The sequence below is a fragment of the Typha angustifolia genome, chromosome 5 (assembly GCF_048772165.1).
Source record: "Typha angustifolia cultivar Huaian chromosome 5, ASM4877216v1, whole genome shotgun sequence".
NCBI lineage: Eukaryota > Viridiplantae > Streptophyta > Magnoliopsida > Poales > Typhaceae > Typha > Typha angustifolia.
The window spans coordinates 3493608-3515867 of record NC_133243.1 but is presented as its reverse complement, the minus strand read 5'-3'; the positions used below and the strand labels follow the sequence as shown (position 1 = coordinate 3515867).

General features: G+C 33.6%; 2 protein-coding genes across 11 annotated transcripts in view; both read right to left on the bottom strand.

The window, feature by feature from the left end:
- LOC140759920 (pentatricopeptide repeat-containing protein At4g14050, mitochondrial-like) overlaps positions 1-286 on the bottom strand; it is a 51706-nt gene extending 51420 nt beyond the window's left edge. For all 8 annotated transcript variants that reach the window (XM_073096620.1, XM_073096619.1, XM_073096622.1 and 5 more), the window contains exon 1: positions 150-286. The gene's annotated coding sequence lies outside the window, so the exon portion shown is untranslated. The remainder of the gene's footprint in view (positions 1-149) is intronic.
- On the bottom strand, positions 104-11200 carry LOC140759921 (uncharacterized). 3 transcript variants are annotated; one of them, XM_073096628.1, is made up of 9 exons: positions 10794-11198; positions 10584-10685; positions 10425-10490; positions 10248-10313; positions 1405-1722; positions 731-800; positions 470-638; positions 323-392; positions 104-231 (listed from the first exon to the last, which is right to left on the bottom strand). In XM_073096628.1, exons 1-8 carry the CDS (start codon positions 10983-10985, stop codon positions 338-340), a joined length of 1038 nt encoding a protein of 345 aa, XP_072952729.1. In that variant the 5' UTR covers positions 10986-11198; the 3' UTR covers positions 104-231; positions 323-337. The 3 variants fall into 3 exon arrangements, with proteins under 3 accessions (XP_072952729.1, XP_072952728.1, XP_072952730.1); XM_073096627.1 differs by having other exon boundaries at positions 104-392; positions 10794-11196; XM_073096629.1 differs by lacking the exon at positions 10425-10490 and having other exon boundaries at positions 104-392; positions 10794-11200.
- Between the last annotated feature and the right edge of the window lie 11060 nt (positions 11201-22260).

Sequence of the window (22260 nt, the reverse complement as noted above, 5' to 3'; positions counted from 1 at the left end):
GATGCATAAAAACACGAACCAAAGTAAATCTCACAGGATTAGTTGCTAGCCTACTTCCAACAAATTCATTATTCGTTTCAAATTAAAATACCAACGAGAGAAATAATACAAATTTTGATCTACACTTTCCATTAGATTACTTCTCTTACATGAGAAATCTGCTTCACCAGCAGAATACGACTTCTGCTGTGTGGTGGCAAAGATTTGACATCAGGGTACAACTTTCTAGTCCTAGTAAATTTGTAGAAGACGATGCATAGACAAATTAGTTAAGTTCTTCTATCATTAACTGCACAAGTCAGTAAAGCATCCAAAAGCAAACCATATTTGCTGGATTTCACAAGTCTTTTGGTTCTGCTTTCGTATCGGCATCAATATTTCCACAATGCAAGCTGGTCAAATCCAAGATATCAGATATATATATCTGCCAGTTTTTGAGAGTCAAAGAGTGTAATGAAGAATTAATTACCCATGCAAATGCTGAATAATGGTGTGGCTTTCTTGATTCTTAGCTACCATAATTGGTAATCTTTCTCTGCCTAATCTGCATCCTTCTAACTGATCCACATCCACCATAGATGATGCTTGCCCAGTAAAATGCAGAGAAGCACCCACACCCATGGACTTCATCTCAGTTTCTTTTACACAAAAGAGGTGTTAGTATGAGACAGAAAACAATAAAGGTATAAAAAGTAGTGCCTAATGAGTATTTGCAGCTAGGGTGAGTTACCTGGGAGGTTTGTTGTTGCTTGCCCGGAAGTTAATTGATGCTTTGGCACTATATCGGCTCTAAAGATTTCCTATAACATGCAAGTGTGAAGTTGTAATTTTAACACCAAACATGGTAGTCCTCAATACTTTCAGTGTTTTCTCCCTTTTCTTCTCTTTTTCACAAGAAAAAAGGCACTAGATAAGTCCTTGTGGTTTGCCACTTTCAGAATTACCCTGCTAGTTTGGGGTTTTCTCATATTGATCCCTGTGGCTTACAATCTTTTAGATGTACTCTGTATGGATTTATTTTTTATCACTGGGATCACATAGTTTGTTATAATATTGAATAAGTTTTCAAGGTTTTAACATTTTAGAACTGCTCTATCTGGTTACAAGCAAATAGAAGATAAAAATAGAACAAGAGGGAGCAAGTTTGGGAATTTACAAAAACATGGACCTCTCTGATAAAGCAAGACCAGAGGGAGAAGTCCTACAAAGTTGTAGACCACAGTGATCTCTGTGATACAAATGGGATAATAAGAAATAACCTAGAAAGATGCTAATGATAGGACTAGTTTAGCAATTTTCCCTTTTCATAAAGGCTCAATCTGAATCTCTCAATCCTTAGCTGAAGGCATTTGTGGCAACCAATGGAATGGAATATGCACAAAAATGATAAACCAAGAAAATTACCTCAGCACATACAGGGAATTGAAAGGATCCAAGGTGTGGCGATGACTCTGTCCTACCAGAAGGCTCAGGAAGAGTAATATTTACCACACTGGGTAAGACAACAGATTGGTGGGAAGATGTGCCATGATTTAATTGATGATACGCATGCTGCACACCTTGTGCTGAATCATGATTCAAGGGCAGCATGCTTCCTCCTACATTTATTCCTGTGACATTATTCACACCGAGCCCCATGGACATCTGAGAGCCTTGCAGAGACTGTAATCCTCCAGAAAAATAAGTTGGATTTAGGTATAGGCCGTTTCGCATTGAAAGCATCTGCAAAGGAAATTGAACATTCAAAGGGGAACTATTAGTGATATAAGTTTATTGAAAAGCTAAGGGTATGAAGAAATGGCATAACTAAATTTACAATGAGAGCTCTTTCCAGCATGGAGAATGAAAACAATAACTACAACTGTCAAAAGTCGTATAATTTCTCAGTATAAAATGGACTAGGCAAAAGAGAAAGATAAAATCATAAGCATCCGTTTTTCATTCTCACTGATCAGATCTCCAAGTCAGAGATGCCAATCTTAATAGTGACTATTGCTCAGGGTCAGCACTCTTTGCTATCCATCAATAACAAACATGCACACCGTTACGGCTTACCACAGTAAAATTAAAAATAATAATAGTAAAAACAGAAACTTTTCACATTTCCAAAGCTCAAAAAGGAATAACAAATGCACAGGCTTCTATCTATGTGGGGTCTAAGAAGGGAAGATGTACACACCCTTACCCCTCATTTCTGAAATAGTTCTTCAAGACTTGAACTCATGCGCAGTATTGAGGTATTAGAAAGAAAGCATAAAATTTCCAGATCAAAGAGTCCAGAATCATCTAACTGACTTCAGAGATTTTTGTGAAAGAGATAAATCTGAATGCATAGTTTTACAGAGCATACAGGCAAATGAAGAGAGCTTTTTCAACAGAAAAAAATAAATTTAAGGCATATTAGAGAGAGAACATAAAACTTCCAGTCGAAATGTCAAATCCACTGTCGCGAAATCCATCTAAACATAGTCAAATTTTTCTGAAAGAGATGTTTGAATCCATAATTGTCTTGTCATTGGCATGCCCCATGATGGCCAATGGTCGATATGGTACATGCTGCAACATTTGCCACCCGATAATGGCATGGTTAATCATTGAGATGGCACTGTTAAAATTGCCACATCTGAGAATAGTCCCATGTTGAGAGAAAAATGAAAAGAGAGTACACAGACTGTCGGAGCATTTGAAATAGGTTTGTACCACCTTGAGGAAAGAGTCTTTATGCCAACCCTAATAAATGTTCTTGTATGATGTATTGTGTAACTTTTCTAGGGCACATAGCTTTCTCAGAGGGTGGATCAGCTGACCCCAAAAAAGTGAGAGCTATAGTCATCTGAACCTAGGCGTTAAAGATGTTCACAGTTATCAAGGTCTAGCCACTTTCTTCGGTCTGTTTATTAAGCAATTTAACAGCATTATGTCTCCTATTATTGATTGCTTGAAGAAAAGAGACTTCAGGTGGACAAAGGCTACTGACAAAGCCTTAAAAGTAATAAAACAGATGATGACGAACCAGTTATTTACCTCCTAATTTCAGGACAGTATTTGAAGTTGCATGTTATGTTTCTTACATAGGTATAGTGGTGTTCGAGCATGTAATGTTTCTTAAATAGGAGTAGATCTTGACTCGTTGACAAAACCTCGTCTTTTTTTTAGCTTGTCTACTTTGCGAATGAGAATTCATACATGCTGCTCAAGCCCTTGTCCTGGCTTTCCGTATCTATGAGTCGTGTGCCTTTCCTCGTCCCTCAAGTCAGAGCTAAATTTTCTCACCCTAGATGACGACTCCCTGTGGAGCTTGGTCGCCTTACACAAAGAAGCTTGCTTCCAACTTGCTCAAGATAGGTGGTGTTTGAGCCAAGGAAGTTCAATAGCCTTTTGGTGAGAAATTAGATGAGGTTAAACATACATACTCTACCTATTATAATGAATTCTATTCAGTAATGCAAGCCTTACAATACAGGCGATAATATCCACTAGAGTCTACTCTTTATTCTAACCATGAGGTCCATAAGTCTCTCGCTCACAAAAGAGAACTCTAGGCATGCCAGATAGAATGAGTTCATACAGGAGTATACATTAGTATTGAGCCTTAGGGCTGGGGTAGAGAATAAGGCAGCTAGTGCACTAGGCCATTGTATTGTTCTAGCTGTCATAGAAAGTGCTGAAGTGGTTACTTTCAAGAAAGTCAAGGAGAATTATGGGCATGCCTGGATTTTGGGGAGATTTATGTGTCCCTACGAGATAACCTAACATGTGAGCATGATGATTTTTTAATTCATGATAGTTAGCACTTTAAAGCCAACAAATTATGTATTCCACATAGGAGTGGCGAAAGTTGACCCAACCCGATAACTTGACACAGTAAGCCGGCTTTTAAACGTGTTTGAATTTAATCTAATCGAGTTCGGTCATAAACAGGTCAACCCGTTTAACTCAATTATTAACGGGTTGTGTTCATATTTATTACCTTAACTCGATTAATCCGTTTATGACCCAACCAACTACCCAATTATGACTAGCCAACTCGTTTATGACACGATAACACATTTATGACCTGACTAACTTATTTATGATAAGAAAAAACTCATTTATAACCAAAATAAATCCATTTACAACCCGAATAAACCCATTTATAACCCAAATAACTTACAAAAATTTAAATAACTTGTGCCATTCATGTAACTCATTTATGACCCGTGTAACCCGTTTAATATACGAGTCGTGTTAGTATTTGCATTATTATGACCTAACTCAAACCCGGCTATCCTAACCCGAACTCGGCTAACTCGACCCAATTGGTAAGAACAAGGAAATAGAGGCAATTACATGTTGGTAGAAACAAGACAATAGAGACAATCAAGAGTTGGTTTTGTTGGCCTAGCTAGAAGAACATTGCTAAATTTGTTGGATACTGTGAAGTTTCTCAATTAGACAATGATACAAAGTTGAATACCAGATTTTATGCACCTTTACGATGCCTGACCTTCCCCATAGAGAGGCATAATTCAATTTTTGTGGTGGTTTATAACTTGATAAGTTTTCCAAAATGGCTCATTCTATTCCTTGCTCAAGATATATGATGCATCTAGAATAGTCAAACCACATTTACATTTTGTGACATTATTAGCTTACATGGTCTTCCTATGAATATTGTATCTCATAGAGATGTAAATTTATGAGTTTACTTTTGAAAAACCGTACATCTTTTGGGGAGTTAGTTACTAAGATTAAATATTCTGCTGTATTTTATTCCCACAAGGATAGGCAATCTGAGGGTAGTGAACAAGAGCTTATGAAATTTATAGAAATGTTTGGAGGTGAACAAACTCAGACTAGGGATCTCATCCTACCTAAAATTGAATTTGCATATGTCAGTTAATAGGTCTCTAGGCATGCCTTCAGTTGAGGTTGTGCATGGTTACAAACCTAAAGATCTCATCCCAATGCATCCTTATTCTAGAGCTTCTAAGTTTACAAGGCATATATACCACATATTCATTCAGAATTTAGTGGACAAAAGTATCAACAAGAAGATAGAAATGAAAATTTGCAAAAATATGGCTCTAGCTTATTCACCTAGATGCCCATTAGTCATTGGGTCTTTTTTGACTTGTTTTGGTCTAGTTAGACCATAATTCCATTGAGTTTTTATATTGGGTTTATAAATGGTGCTAATACATTGTATCCAAATGGTTTTTAGGACAAAAAAGATGACTTGAGGCTTTCTCCTAGGATTTCCAAAAGATCCCCTTATGATGTTAAATCATAACTCAAATTGCCAAGCCTAGGGTTCACATCCACATATCATGGTACTATTACTATATTTTCATTTGTTTAATCAACGTTACTAGGTACTCTTGCACTTATATGCCGCCATACAAAAGCCAGCTTTTCAGATTTGAGATGTTGACTTAGTATTTCAGATTTGAAAATCTAAATCACATTTCAGACATGACATTGAGATCACATTTCAGCACAAGCTTAACTTTATGGATCGGAGTGTCTGTACAATTCTCCTACAGTTTGCTATATCAAAGGTTTGATGGTGCAGCTGCGAAGGATTCGGATTATCAGCAAGCACAGGTGTTCATACATTCGAGTTTTATTTACAAGGATTACGACATGTAGAGAAAGACAAATATATGTTAAAACCCAATAGCAAGGAGGACACTAGTCATCCTCTAGATGACAGAATGACAAGTTCATTAACTGTCATCAAAGAATCCACAGTTCATCCAAATCATTTCAACTCTTGATTAGGCAAAGTTGTCTCTCTTGGCAACCTATATTATTTTCCTCTTTTAGTTTAAGGGAAGCCGAACTTTAAACCAGACTCTCACTACCTTAACTTGAGAGTTTAATTCCCAATTGGAGACAGCTAACGTCATCCTAGACCTTAAATCTGTTTTCTATCACATTAATTCAATGATTACTAGTAGTTTGTTCCATCGTATCCTAGAACCTATCAGTCTTGAATATTTGCTATATTAGTCTTCTTCTGCAATTTTCTTTAAAAGTCAATTTGTCTAAATTGAACATCATTATATTCTAGCTAGTATTTGGTCGATTAATTGCTTTACTGGCAACATAATCCTTTCTTTGAGCAAAGGACCATAGTCAAACAAGGTTTTCATGATTTCAATGATCTAAATTACGTCCTTGAAAGTGACGCATTTTGCTTGTGAACACCTACCAACATATAGTTTTCTCTGTTATCCTGAAAACCTCTATTTTACAAGCTTGCTTGTACTTGATTTATTTTTTTTCTGATTTTTGCTGATTTCTATTGATTTTAAAACATTTTTTTTATGTCTGTGTCAAGTCAACTTTGGTATTAGAGGACAGGTCTGATTAAGGTATTGCATTGGACCATAGTCTATTTGGAGGTCTTGCCACACCTAAATTGCATAATAGGTGCTTGTAGGCATTGTACTCCTTATACAAGCTAATACTACTACATATTGAAGGGTTGACACATTCTTGAGACAATTCGAAGTGGGCAGGTTAATGTGCACTAAGGTGAGGAAGTATATAGAAGTAGATTCATTAATCAAAGGTTTAGATCATGTGAAGTGACACCCATCAAAGTTAGCATGGTAAGAGCAGATTGATTAGCTTCAAATTGAGCTTGGATCAAAAGTTTTATAGATTTGTAAGTAGGCTTATTTTTGAAATATTTAAGCAAATGTAAAAGGGTGTTTTTTGATAGAATATGAAGTAGAAAGGCCTTGGTGTCTTAAAGCCTAAAGGTTGTTTCAATTGTTGCCCATATATCATCATAATGTTGCTAACAAACTTGATCACTAGCAACCATAGATTTAAAAGCACCCCTTGTTATTGTGTCAACATCCCTTTTTTGCTATATTCGGAAAGAAACAAGGATTAACTTGCTCCACATTGCTATATGTATTAAAGCTTTGAATACTAGTATCAGTATCAGTCCTTGGGGAAAAACGATAGTTTCAGCTACTATACTAGCCATTTTAGTTTCAATCTACTTTTTAATTACTCAAATACTGAAAAAAAATAAAATGTAGAAAAATCCTAAAAGTTCATAAAAATGACAAAGATTAAACAATTTATGTTATTCATAATTTGAAGTTTCAGTTTCAATCCTTGTAAAAATGAAAACGATCTAGAGAGGAGAGAGAAAGAGAGAGAGGGGGAGACATTCGATTGAGAGAAAGAGAGGGAAAGAGAGGTAGAGAGACCTTTTGGTTGAGCGAGCTCTCAATCTCTTTTATGAGAGTTGAGAGCTTTTAATGGCTCTAAAACTCCCTTTAGTTCATGTGAAAGAAGAGAGATGATGGGAATTGGAAAGTACTCAAAGGAGGAGACAATGGGAATTGAAAATTAAGAAAAAGGACAAAAAAAAAGGGCCCCACATCTTTTATGCCACCAATCATAAGAGTTTAAGGCCTTATTTGGTTTGAGACTAAGCCCCGAACTTGATTAGTTAGTCTTATTTTTTAGTCTTAATTTTTTGAAGAGTAAACTTGATTAGATATGAAAAAGATAAAAAGATATTTAATTACTGAACTAGTTTAGAGGTCCCTGAACTAGTTTAGGGTGGTTTCTAAGCTTAAAGCAAACAAGGCCTAAGTTAACAAAAGATAGATCACAAACCCGTTTCACAAGGATTTAAGTTAATTGGGTTTGGGCTAACGAGTTGTGAATGCAAAAGCATATCAGCAGACCCATTTCACAAGAGTTTTAAGTCAAATGGGGTTGGCTAATTGGTTGTATATGCAAGAGCAGACCCACGGACCCGTTAAACCTGATCCATTTTCGTTGAAATGGTTGGGTTTTAGGTGAAACTCACAGTTCAAACCTGATATTAATCATTTTTCTAGCATCAAGCCTTCTTTCAAACTGGTTTTCAGACGATTTTTCAAACCATGATATTATTTATATAAGATATTAACATAATATGAGTGAAACTACTAAGAACAAAAATGAATTCCAGATGGATTCAATAAATACATGTGCTCATTATCACTATCACTTCGGAATAGAGGTGGCAAAAAGCAACCTACGGATGAAGCTAACAACCAACATTGTACATAAGTAATTGTAAGATGTGTTAGAAAAAAAAAAGGTAAAAAAGAGTGGAGCGAAGGAAAAATAAAATAGAAACAAAAAGGACAAAAGAGATAAAATGGGAACAAAACATAGAACATTACACCCAAGATAGTAGGACATCAATAATTGATGTCTAGAGTTGAATTCGAGTTAGATCTAGTTTATGATACAATCCACATATTTCGCATAAAAGAAAAATAAAAATTTTGTATTTACAACCAATACAATAAATATTGGGGCCGATACAATTGATACTAAGCCAAGACAAACAAAAACTGATACTGATAGGTATTAACTTATACTTCGAATCATGATATCTATACCTAGATGGAAGGCCCTAACATAGAGATTCGTAAAGATTTGATGTGAAACAATGGGATCGTTAGGATTTCAGGAACAATGATGGTTAGAAAGAGAAAAATGAAATGGGATCTAATGCAAACTTGTATTATGTGCAAATCTTTTATGTTATATGAGCAGCGAATATGACCATTGTCTTCTATGGAACACACAAGACCCTAGCGCAATCGGCGCACCCGTGGACTCGTGCAACCTTGCACACAATCCATGGGCCAATCACCATGATCAAGGTCTTGCAATCTTGAACAAAGTTGTGTATTTCAAATTTGCAATCATGATGTTTGTAACAAATTATGAAATTATGATGTAGCAAGGTTGTTTAATTTAGAATGCTAGCTATCATCCCATATAATTTTGTTATTTCAAATATTCAAGATCATGTCTTTATGCAATCCTTTTTTGAACATTTACGGAAATGCCATACAACAGAGCTAGAAGCTCAAAGAAGATAATCATCATAGAAGGGACACCATCAATCGTCAAGCTTGTAGCTAGGGCTTAGGCAACCAAACGGCCTGCGAGCTAGCAGGATGATAGTATGTAAGGGATTTAGCATACTAAAGATGATAAGCATGTTAAGGAAGAATAGGAGATAAATTAGGCACTGATTCTTTCCTATGTAAGTCTATAACATAATTTTTACAACTTGATATTGTTTTGTTAGTAATCTCTAGCTCAAATAATAAGGTCTTTTGTGATCAAATGAAAAATGTAGAGTTCACTTCCGACAGTCTAAAAAAGTAAAGTAATATATGTAAAAACACATGTGTGATGCTTATATAAAACTTCCCCATATTCTAACCACTAAGTGCTTGTTTGGGTAAACAAGAAAATTTTCAATAGGAATTGAAAAGTGCAACTAAAGGATCCTATGTGATTTTTTTCCTTTGAATTGATTTAATGAATATTTTGGAGGAAAAAGATAGAAAGAAGAGAGATGAGAGGAGGTGGTGATCATGGTTGTGGTGGTTGTCGTGGTGGAGATAGGAGGAGGAGATGGTTGTGATGGTGGTGGTGGTGGTGGTGGCAGCGGCGGCGGCGGCAGAGGAGTTGGTGATGGGTGGAGGAGAAAGGGAGGTGGTGGTGGTGGTGGGTTGAGGAGGTAGAGGAGAGAGAAGAGATTGGTGATAGGAGAAAGAAAGGGAGAGATGGAGAAGGGGGAGTAAGAGAAAAGAGAGTGAGGGAGAGAGTATAGGAAAAAAAGAAGTCAAACTTCATTTCTTTTTTCATTAGGAAAGGGGTATTTCCTATTGAAAAACTACCTTGAAAAAATCATCCAAACACCCACATAGAAAAATTTCCTATCCCTGTGAATTTTCCTAAGGAAAGCCATTCCCACAGAATCTTCTGAGATTTTGGACTATCCAATTAGGCCCTAAGACAGAAGGGCTTATCCTCCAGCGAGAAACTTATAAATAACTAGGAATGAACTAAAATCTTATAAGAAAAAAAAGCTCTTATCCTATGCATTCTTGTTTAATTCCTATAGCCATATTCTTGATGTTAAAGCTGCATGCTTGTCCTTAATCATTAATTAGAAAGTTCCACAGGATATGTACATCGGTAAAGTTGGCTGTCGGATTATAATTCAACAATCTGACAAACCGATATTACAGGCTAAAAGGGGAAAGAGTGCTGATCAAACAGAGCCTTAATAAGCACTTGGTAGAAATCCATCTAGAACTGAATTCATAGAGAGAAGATGCACTCTAGCAAATCCCAGAAGCAATTAATCAAACAGGTTATATCCTTTTATTTACACTGAAATCTACTATAAAATGGATTTCCCAGCATCAACTGACCTGTACTTGGAGCTGGAGCTGCTTGAGATATTCAATAGCTTCATCAAGCATCGAAGCCTTATCCGTCTGCTTGCAAAAACCATTTGAATAAAAACAACAGTAAGAAAAAAAAAAAGACCTTAAAAGGAAAAGAAGAAGAAGAAGAAGAAGAAAGTTCTAATTACTATTATCTACCACCTTGTTAGAATTTGGTATCAGATTCTGCAGTGCTTTCATTTTCTCATTAATCCTACTCCTCCTCCTCTGCACATACTCCACCCACCCAATCGAACATAAAAAAAGGGAACTTTTAATCAAGAAAAGAACCAAAGAAAATCCAAAGATCGAACACCACACCTTCTCCGACAAATTGTGAACCTCCGCAGCTCTACTCCTCTTGCTCCCGGAACTCCGCGGCCGCCCGGGCTTCGCGGGGTCCCCGGACACTTCCAGTCCTTCCTGCCACCAAAAGTATTAAAAAAAAAAAACCTAATCAATCTACTAGTAAAACCCATTAGTTAGCCTCATCAGGAAAGAAAGAAAGGAAAAAAGTAATTCAAGAATCACCTCGCTCTCGCAGTCCTGGGACTCAAAATCCTGATCCAGATTCTTCCCCCTCTCATCCTCCGCACCCAGCTCCTCCCCTCCGCAGCTCCAAACCCTCATGGAGTCGGCGGCAGCGGAGTAAGGATTAAAAGACGAAGGAAACGGCATTGGGTCAAATCTCACCTCATCTCCTTGCTCTCTATCTAAACCCATCTCACTTTCCTTTCAGCCTCCTCCTCTCCCCCGCACCCAAATGCAATTAATGCATCGCCAGTGGGTATATATTTATATTGCTTTTGCTCCACCCCTTTTTTGCTGTGCTGAAGAATACTTTCCTCTGCAAAAAGCGACGAAGTACACCAACAAATCATGCCTCTTTGCTTATCTCCTTTACCCGGTCGTGGAGTTTGAGGATTTTTTTATTCCGTGTGGCGATTTATGGTGGTCACTTTGTACTCTCTACTCTGTACTGTACTGACCCCTTTTTATTAATTTATTTATTTTATTATTTATTTTATTTACTATTATTTAAATCCACGCATTGAAATTAGGGAGTGGGGAAGGTGACGGATGTCTTTATTGATAATAAATGAGATGGAATGGAGAGAGAGAGAGAGAGAGAGAGAGAGAGAGAGAGAGAGAGAGAGAGAGAGAGAGAAAGAGAGAGAGAAAGATGGAGTTTTAGTTATTATATCTACGACTTTGCTGGTGTCCCACCGAACCACGCAACTACTGCTCGAGTCCGAGATAGGTGATATCATGCTGTAAAATTCGGCTAACATCTGAGGAGGATGGGAGATGAGCATGCAGTTTTTCTTTCTCTCTCTGCTCAGGAAATTCTTGTTTTTTGTTCCAAAAAAATTAGCTCTATTCTAAAAGTTTCTTCTTTTTTTTACCGAAATAGATTACCTCTTAAATTTATTATCAAATAAAATTTAATTTATAGTATTATTTTTCTAAGCAAAAACGCCGATCAGTTAAGCATTTTTTCTTGATCCTAAAACGCGTAGCTGATTAGCGTTTTATATATGTATACTCTTTTAAGTTAACGTTTTTCAATGGATCGAGAGAAAATTTGTCTTTATCTAAAAACGATGAACTAATAAGCATTTGTATTTAGAAAAAAAAATACTAATTAGTTTAGCGTTTTTGTTAGGATTATAATGAATTAGACCCTATTTATACTTAACTGATCAGAATTATATATATATATATTCTTTTAACTTAGCATTTCAACGGATTGAGAAAATTTGCCTTTATTTAAAAACACTAGACTAATCAGTATTTTTGCTTAAGAAAAAAAAAATACTAATTAGTTCGGCGTTTTTGTTACGGCTACAATGAATTAGATTGAGAGAAAATTTACCTTTATCTGAAAACGCTAAACTAATCAGTGTTTTTGCTTAGGAAAAAAAATACTAATCAGTTCAGCGTTTTTGTTAGAGTTATAATGAATTAGACCCTATTTGGTAGTAAATTTAAAATATAAAAATGGTCTAGTTTGGTTAAAAACTCAAAATTTTCTACTTAGGAGTTTGAATTTAAACGTCTAACCGAATTATTAAATATGATAATTTTACTGCAGCCTAAATCTATTGCATATCGGAAACAAAAATAATAAAAAAAATTATCAAGATTAAGACGTACTTTATAGTAGTCATATGATTAGCATGATCATATTAGAATGACTTCGTGTACTTAGAGCTGTCTGTTTTCTTCAAATGATTGGGAGATGTATTCAACTGATCAAGACTTTCATAAGTAGACGACGCATTCCCGTGCATTAGAGAGTTTTTCTTTTTCTTTTTTTTACCAAACTAGCCCTCCTAGATATCTATTTTACGTGTTTAATATATTTTAAATTTTAAATACCGTATGCTAAGTGTGATTAAAAGTCTAAATTACTTATTTCCAAAGATAAGTTGTTGACCAGGTAGTCCACTTATATGGAAACTTAAATCCTCTAAATGAATATAAGTCTCTATGAGAAATTTCTATATATTTCAAAGTCGCTAGCTTGGTCAGCGATAAACAATCATGTATTGATGCGAACCGGATCAGATCGGATCAGATTAAAAAGAGATTAGATTAAATGGATTGAGTCTAATTATCTTATTTGGTTATTTGCTTTAGTTAGAGTATTAGCAAGTTAGGATTTTATTTAATTAGTTAAATTCAGTTCTGTACAGTTTCAAAAAATTATTCGTAAAATATTCTACACATATCCAAATAATGTTGAACCAATTGGATAAGGTCACCAACCTCTAAATCTACAACCTTGGTATTCACGACTTCTCCATATTCGCGATCTATCTATGATGAAACGAAGGGTTAATCTGAGAAGATAAGAACGAGTGGTTTTGATGATTTGTTAGGATTTGCTAGAGTTGATTAATTTAGTTGATGGGTCCCTATCGTGAGCTTTTATATATATGCGGAGGAAACCCTAACTAGAGTTGTATAAGGATCATCTTGAAATTGGTTTTAGCCTTATCTCCTTCTCTCTTTGTCTTTAGCCATTGGCGTCTTCTTCCACCGCCCAAATCTTTGGTCAGTTTCTTCCAGCATCTAATCTCCTTCTTCCACAACAGCTTCTTTTCCTTCACACCACAAACTAACCCTAGCATCCATATAGCCATTGGAGGGCTATCAAGCTAGGATTTAAGTTTCAGAACCGTTGCGGATCTGATCAGATTGGTTCGTAACATATATAATCTCAAATTTAAGTTTCGAAATAAATTAGACGAGTAAAAAAAAATTAGATAGTTCTTTGATGGACTTAAACAGATATAATACATCCGAACTGAAGTCGAATTCACTATGAAAGTGTTAGAATCTGAGTGGATTCACTTAAAAATTTGAATTAGATATTTTTTTCTTCTTTTTTTTTTTTGTGACAGAGAAATTTGAGATTAAATTTGATTGTCTTCCCCCTTAAACCAAACCAGTGCTACTGAAATCTAAAAATGCTCATTCAACATGTCTTCCTTAAACTAGTATTTGATCCTTAAACTAGTATTTGATTATAAAGCCAGGTTAGTGTTCACTAACCAGATTCAAGAAAACAATTAAACCCATTTCCCTCTCTTAGATTATATTATAATAGGATTTTGCATAAAAGTCCTTCTATTTATATAAAATTATAGAAAAAGCCACTAGTGGTTATACCGTATTTTAGGGGAAAAGTCTAAATTTACTTCACTCCCCTATAATTTTATTTGTGTCACTTTACTTTCTTATAATTATATTAGAACTGAAGCCATTACTCTGTTTTATTATATTTGCCCAAACCACATGCAGAATTAGAAGATACTAAAATAATTATTTTTTTTATTATATCTAACTAAACGACATGCCGAATTTGAAGATACTAATTAGAGACAAAGTTATGAATAATCGGATAAGCTTTCCATACATCTAAACACATCTATTTAGTATATTTGTCATATTTTTATCATCTAAAATTTGATTAATAATTTTTGAGATGTGAAAGCTTATCCAACTCTATACAACTTTATCTTGGTTAAAGACAACAATAAAAATAGCCAATCACACTGAGTCTAGATGGAGATATATAATATAAATTATAGACCTTTAATGTCATCTTTATTCCAAATTACACTGATATGGTAAATATAACAGACTTCCACACAAGAAAAATTAAAGTTGGGAATGATAGGACTAGCAAATACCTGATGAAATGATAGATTCTCTTCTATAAGTAGGACTTCATAAAGAGGTAAGCTCCACATTAGTTGGCAATGTACATTTCTTGTTTACATCTCCCACTTGTCGAATATATATAAAACGTTTGGTGGTATTATATGTTTCAAGATGGAGTCTTTTGACCAAATTAAGAACACTTCGAAATTTTATTTATGGTAAACTTAATACTAAATCGGATATATTTCATTGTGGCCCTAAGTAAAACGTTAAATTATTAAGTGTTTTACACGGCCAAAAATAAAACGTTGATATGATAAGTATTTTTTTACTGTAAAAAATGTTGAATAATTTAATGATTTACTTGGAAAATATAATACACATAAAACGATAAAAAATTAAGTGTTTTATTGTTAAAAACACTAAGTTATTTAATGTTTTATTAAGATATTAAACTACTTACTTTCATAGATTATAACTTTCTAAAGATAGTCCGCTTCAGTCATATGATATGGCCATATGAAGATGAAAGAAAAAAAAGAATATAATGATTTTGATTAAAGTTTAATCGAATCTTAAACGAGAAAGATATATAGAAAAATATGAAGAAAAAGTTTGCAGCGTTCTAACTTCATAGCCGAAAGATATTAAAAAAAATGTTGTTGTGAAATTATAGAAAAAAAATCTATAAGTTGGAATAGCATAGTTATTCCTCGCAACTAACCGTGCTCAGAATAGTGTAGCCCCTCCAAATTTTACCTTTTTTCTTTCTAGGTTTGTCTAATAAATCGCTCAACTTTTTAGCATTTTCTATTTAGAAAATACTAAATAGTTGAGCATTTTGTAAAATAAATTTTTTAATATTTTTATTTAAAAGTAATATGTTAAACTTATTAGCGTTTTATGTAGAACTATAATGACACTGACCAATTTTAATACTAAGTTTGAGGTGTGAAGTATTTGGATAAATAAAATATAAAAGGGTGCTAGTTTGGTCACAAAGATTTTCAAGATGTAGGTAGTGTTAATAAGAAAACTAAATAGTAAATATATAAATTTTGTTTTTTTTATTGGGATGGCTTAGGAATACCTTAGTTTCAAATCATTTTGGCGAGAAATGTGCTTAGATGTATTATTCTCCATATAATTAGGTTGTATTTTGGCTTTAATTTGATGCAACTTGAATTTTCTATATTAAAAAATATCACCTTTTTGGATGATGGAGAGTAGGGAGGAGAATACTCTTTTATTAAATTTATAGGAGAGAGAAAGAATAGTCCAAATATAATCATCTTTTTCAATTTTTTTTATTAATTTAAGTCCTCCTCAATTATTTTTGTGATGCAAACCGAATTAGGGTAGATCACATCACGAGGACATTGGACTCGATAGATCGAGTCTATTTATCTTTTTAATTGATTCATATTGATCTCTTATGTAAGCCTTTAAAGTAAATTTAGTTATGTCATATAGATCACTAAGGTAAATTTAATTAAGTCATGTAAGCCACTAAGATAAGTTCAATTAAGTCATAAAAATCTCTGAGACAAGTTCTAGTTCGGGTTATATAAGCTTTTAGGGCTAAGTCTGAATATAACTTATTGTACCCGACATCTATAAATAGAGAGGCTGGGCTTCTTTGTTTATGGATCAAAATATTAGAATTAATTGAGTTTAATTATTTTCTTATTATCGCATTTACTATTTTATCATAGTCGTTAAATCATATTTACATCTTTAAGAGTAAAACATAGTTATAGAACCTCCAAAACTTCTAAACTCTAGCCATCACATTCCTCTATCAGCCACCTACCTTACGACCATCCGCCATCACCCTCTAACGACCGCCACAACGTCGAATATTTACCGTTATACCTCGTACTAACCTTGCTCTACTCTTTGATTTATATTTTTTTTCATTTCGACTTCCGATTTAGGTGAAATTAAAGCTATTAGAATCATAACTCACAAGATTACCACCATCTAAATTTTTATAATTTTCTTACGTCTGTATCGGTCTAGTTCTGATACATCATATTTTGATAGGTCTAGTACACTATAAAATTTATATACAAAATAAAATCAGTGACGTAGTTAACGACTTATATTTGAAAATCGCTGATTAGAACAATGATTTCAAAATGCATCTAGTCTTGAAGTGTACTAGACTCATAAAATTTTTTTGGTAGGACTATGTTGGTCAAAAACTCAGTTTTTAGATAATATTCTTTTAAGCTCAAACTTTGGCTTTTGAAAATTCTTCATTATAAGATAAAGTTAATAATTTTAGAAGTTAATCTACATGAGCAAGTTTCTTTGAGGAAAAACTTAACTAAAAACCTTAAATTTCTTGAAATTGAATTACAAAAGGCTAATAGATCATTTAATAACTTTGATACAGGTTTAAAGAATTTGAGCAAACTACTTGGAGCTAAGAACAATGGGCTAGAAAACAAAGATGGAACTTCAGCTTCCACTACTACAAAGCTAAGATTTTGCATCACTTTTCTTAATAGCAATTTCTAAAAATGCTTCTAATAAATTGATTAAGTAGCAATTTAAAAAATTGTTGCTTAAATGTTATAATACTAGCACTTTTACTTCAACACTACTAAAGTGGATCCTTTATAGATAGATATTTAGTAGCAATTATTTTATAGTGATGGTAAATTTTAGCATGTAGCAACAATATTTATTAATTGCTGCTAAAAATTGTGGTAATGCTTTTTGATTTTGTTGCTAAAAGACTTCATGCAAATTGATCAAAAGTACCTTACTTTTTTGTCTTTATTATTTTTAACACCCTATCATATGAATATTTATCATTTGACCATATATTTTACTTAAATTTTCTCATAAAATGACCAAAATACCCTTGGGTTGGGTTAGGTTGGATTAGGTTATGTTAGGTTTGGTTGAGTTGAGTATAGGTTATGTAAGTATAATTTAGTTGAGGGTATTTTTATAATTTTTTTTATTATAATTAACTTAACCTAGGAGTTTTGTTAAGTTTAACTTAACATATCTAACAATAATAGGATATTTTCTGGATATATTCTCAAATAGTGTAAATATAAGGTGTAAATTGTAATTTTGTTACAAGGGCAGCATGCCGGATATAAATTTTTCTATATTTATATCAATAAAATTTGTATATCCTTTTTTTAGAAGATAAATGCTAATTAATAGTTAAACAAGACCTAAAAAGAAAATATTCTCATTACAAAAGACTTTGGTATCCGAACAATATGCATAGATTTTTTTTTATTTTTATTTTCTTTTTAGATAACTATTATACTATTAGTTCTAATTGATTGTTGATAGGACTCGTGGGATTTGTTTTTGGTATTCATTACGTATACACAATTAAAAAATAATAACCAATACCATGTCTTCTTTTAGTTTTCTTTGGGTACATATTTGGTATACTAAGAAATAATAGTAATCCACACCGTGTAATCAGATTTTGTTAATCCTCTTTCCACACATCCAAAAATATAAGCAGCAAAATAAAATTTCACACGCGCTCACACTATAGATTAGCAAACCCTAGATTAAGTGCCATGCATGGATTAAGCGCTCACACTTGGGTAGTCGGCCGGATTGGGTTCTAAACTGCAATCTCTACTTCCTGCCGGTGAGTACGATTATTCATCAATAACTTCTAGCTTAATAATCTTTAAGTTCTGTACATCTATTTGATGGAGATTTGTTGTCAATTTTGAACATCTACTTCTTACCATATTGGTTTCTATCATGCTATTAGCATGTGATGCATACGAAAGTCTTCAAATTACATATTTCTTGATTACACCCATATGAATACACCAATGTTTGAAAAGAAATGTTTTGTTCGCCGTTCATGTAATCGATTTTAGATTTTCCTTTTTTTAAAGTAAGAGGAGAGGATCTTGTATAAATGTATCTAGTTTGTTCCTTTTTTTAGATGAAGGTCGCAGGTTTGACCTTCCGACCTTTATCCACTATTGTAGATATATTTATCAATCTAGCTATCTAATTTGAGTGAAATTAGATTCTTTGGAAAGTTTTCTTCCAGAGCTTCTACATATTAAAATTTCACATCAATCCAATGACTAGATCCTCTAAAAAAATCTTTCGAAAGTTCTGCGTAAATTTCTATCCAGAACCAGTTGTAAGTCGGATCAAACCTTGAGGGAAATCATATCATATTATATAAAATTACTTAGGATGAGAAGAGTGTTGTTGTAAATGTCTCGAATGATAGTTCTTGGGTGATTACCTATCCAAGATACTTAGATGCATATGTTTTGTTTTAAAACGAAGTTAAGTTTCTTTCGTCTATTTTGATCTTCAGTACGAATACACTAGTATTCATTGTTAGAAGCATCCAAGTTCATTAAATATATAATTTACACTAATTTAAATGTTTAGTCTTGTATTCATTTTGAATTTTTTTAGTTTAATATCATGTTCATGTTCAGTTAAACTTAAAAATTTGAGTATTTGTATTTAGATTTATTAAGTTAAACCTTAGACTATGGGTATTTAGAGAATGCCAATTAAAGCATGTATATTTGCTTCTACTTAGATCATATTTACTTTTTCCTCTTTACTATGCTTAAAGCTTATACTAATTACCGACAAATGGAACATCCATATTACATCTAAACTATATCACATTAGTATTGTGCCATGGAATATTCAAGGTATATATATATATATAGATATATCAAAGAGATTCTTCTTCTTAAATTTTGTAGACTTTTTCAAGAAAATCACAACTTAAATATGATGGATAGAAGCTGATTGAAGAGTCAATGTTACGTTTATATAACATTTCTTTCTTTTTTTCAATTGTTTTGTTCGCAATTATGATCTATTCTCTCATATTTTTATCACATTTAATGTGAAAATGTAGGAGAAGTACAACATACATTGATCGAGTTAATTAGTTTCTTAAATTTGCATTTGACTATACAGCTTGGGAAGGATTACTCTTATGTCTATGTATAAAATGCACCATTCGCCATTGGCATAATCAAGAAGAAGTTCTTGACCATTTACTTTCTTATCGATTTTTAAGTGGTTACACAAGTTAGGTTTTTCATGGAGAAGTTAGTGCTTCGTTTGGGGATGACATATCATAAAATCATGATGATATCCATAGGATGTTACATAAAGTATTAAGATTTTCAGACCTAGATAACAAAGAAGAAGATGAAGAGAAAGCTCAAGAAGAGCCTAATGTAGAAGAAACTAGTAGAAGTTGCCCAAAAGGAATTGTATCCAGGATATAGGATATTTATCAAACTTTCTTTTATTGTTCATCTAGTTCATTTGAAGTGTCTCAACAAAATGGAGTAACACTTCATTTACACAATTGCTTAAGTTGTTGAAGAAGGTATTACCAGAAGGCGAAACACTACTTAATACTTTCTATGAGACTAGAAAAATTATTTGGGATTTAGGCTCAGGATGTGACAAAATTCATGCAAAGCAAAGGTATGTAGATATGCAAAAACAAATGAAACTAATGATGACGAAGCTAGAATCAATCGAGAACAAGCATCATTCAGGAAACAGAGAAACATCATTTATTCCATTTAAAACTGCACAGGTAATTTAGTAATCTCCTTTAGTTTAAATTATGAACATTGGGTAGCAATTATAAATATTTTTCTAAACAGAATATCCATAACTTTATAAGTTCGGAGGTTTAGCCACAAGATGAAGTACAATCTTCGCAATCTAGCCATGAAATTCCACCTAAGAAGGTAATATTCTTTATCTTATTAAGTTGATTATTAGTTGTTGTAACTATAATACAATTAAGACCAATAACAACAAATTTAATGTAAAATATTTGGACAATTTAGATTGTTATTAGTTATATTTACTTGCTTTTAATTATTCTATGTAAATCTAATTTAGTTGTAAATCTATCTTTTGTTCTTCTATTCTAGTCATTAATGTTTTAGTATAATTCCAAAGATATACCAATTATTAGTAGACAAAAGAGTGTTACTTGATCAAGTAAAGATGATTATACGTAATGTCATTTTGTTTATGATAGATAAAAAAGATGGGTCAAAAATACTATAGAAAAAACAATTTTGCAAAAGAGATGTATCATGTAATGAACTTACCAAACTAAACACAAGAGGCTTGTTCGAAACCCATAAAAGCCTTTTTAAATCAACAAACATGAGTTTGAATGGAGGAGTTCACAAAACCAGGGGTTGTTCCATAAAAATAATTTCAGATAAGTTGCCATGTGGAAATATATTTTTGATATTTAATTGTCAAAGTTTCTAACACCATCTAATTGATGAAATCTTTTGTCTATCATTCGGGCTTTCAAATGTTCTAAGAATCTATGAGCTTTTAGTTTGGTTTTAAAACTCTATCGACATCCGATTACATGCATATGGGGTTGATGAGGAATAAGCATCCATGTTCGGTTATATTGGAGAGCACTAAGGTCATCACGCATTGCGTCTCTATTCATCATGTTTTAAAGCTATATGAATAGTTTTAGGTTCAATAGGTAAAATTGATAGAAGCATGCAAATATGTATGTTTAGGATTGGGTTTTTGAATACATACTTTTGCTTGAGTTGCTATGGTGTATTCAGTAGAGCTATCTATCGCAGCACTAGGAAGATCAATAATAGGTGATGACGTGCAAAGAGGAGATGCACTTAGTTCAACATGAACGTTACCACGTGATGCTGTAGGTGTATAGAAGCTTAGAGCAAGTGGTGTGGAGTCTGTAAGTCTAAAAGGTGACTGATTTTCATAGAATTGGGGATTGATCGATCAAAGATTGTTTAATTTTTTAAAAACAGCATAGAAATAAATTAGTGGGAGTATTTGCATGACTTCTCGTAGGATAACAAGTGATAAAACTCTTAGTGCTGTATTATTCAAAGTTGTGTTAGTTGAAACCATAGAGAGACAAAAGGTGAAACTAAAATGTAAATCAAGACATTAACTAAATATTGTCATGCCATGATGTGGTGGAGTGGTGTAAAGCATCAGGTTCTTTAAAAAGGAATGGTCAGTCATCAAATATCATATATCGGGAGATGTAACTTCTTCTGGTAGGGGGTAATAGCATTTGTATCCTTTGTGCTTTTCACTGTACCCCATGAACACATATAGTAATGACTTAGGGACAAATTTGTTGAAAGTGTTATCCCAAACATTGGGGAAACGCTGAAACACACTCAAAGAAGTGTAGTCGGGATAATGATAGTAAAGTCGAAAAAAAGGACTACCATTATTTAAAGATGATGATAGTAACCTATTTAATAAAAACATAGCATCGATCTTTAAGGGTCTCCTAAGGTTAGAGGCAATCCCCAGAAGAATATGTTTCCTTCAGTACTCACCTGGAAAACCGATGAGCTGCACCCACGAGACTAAGTTCAGCACTAAGCTCTTGAAAAGTCTACAACCCTCCCATGAGAACATTAACTATATCTCCCTCAAATGAGAAGTTAAATGTAAAAAAACAAAAAAAATCTCACCCATGTCAATAACCTACAACTCACTTGCTAGTTTACACTGCCTCATCATTTCCTTAGAGAGGTACAACAGCGGCGGTGGCCGACCTAGGAACTTACCTATCAGACTGTATCGCCATTCAGCCTGACTTCCCTTGAACCATTAGTAGCAGTTGCTGCATGTGAATCTTTAAATAACTAGGCCCATGTCGTCGGTTGCGGTTGGGCACCTGCACTGATCACCTTTAATGGGGCTCTCTCTTCGGTGGGGGGCATTTACTTCCTCGTAGGAGATAGAATTCTCAGGAGGGTCAGGTGGCTTTAGAACTGGGATA

Coding starts and splice junctions, on each gene's coding strand:
- LOC140759921 (XM_073096628.1), bottom strand. CDS start 10,985: ATGGGTTTAGATAGAGAGCAAGGAGATGAGGTGAGATTTGACCCAATG. Junction 1,723..10,247: donor AGCTCCAGCTCCAAGTACAG/GTCAGTTGATGC, acceptor TTTCCTTTGCAG/ATGCTTTCAATGCGAAACGG. Junction 639..730: donor AGCAACAACAAACCTCCCAG/GTAACTCACCCT, acceptor TTTGTGTAAAAG/AAACTGAGATGAAGTCCATG.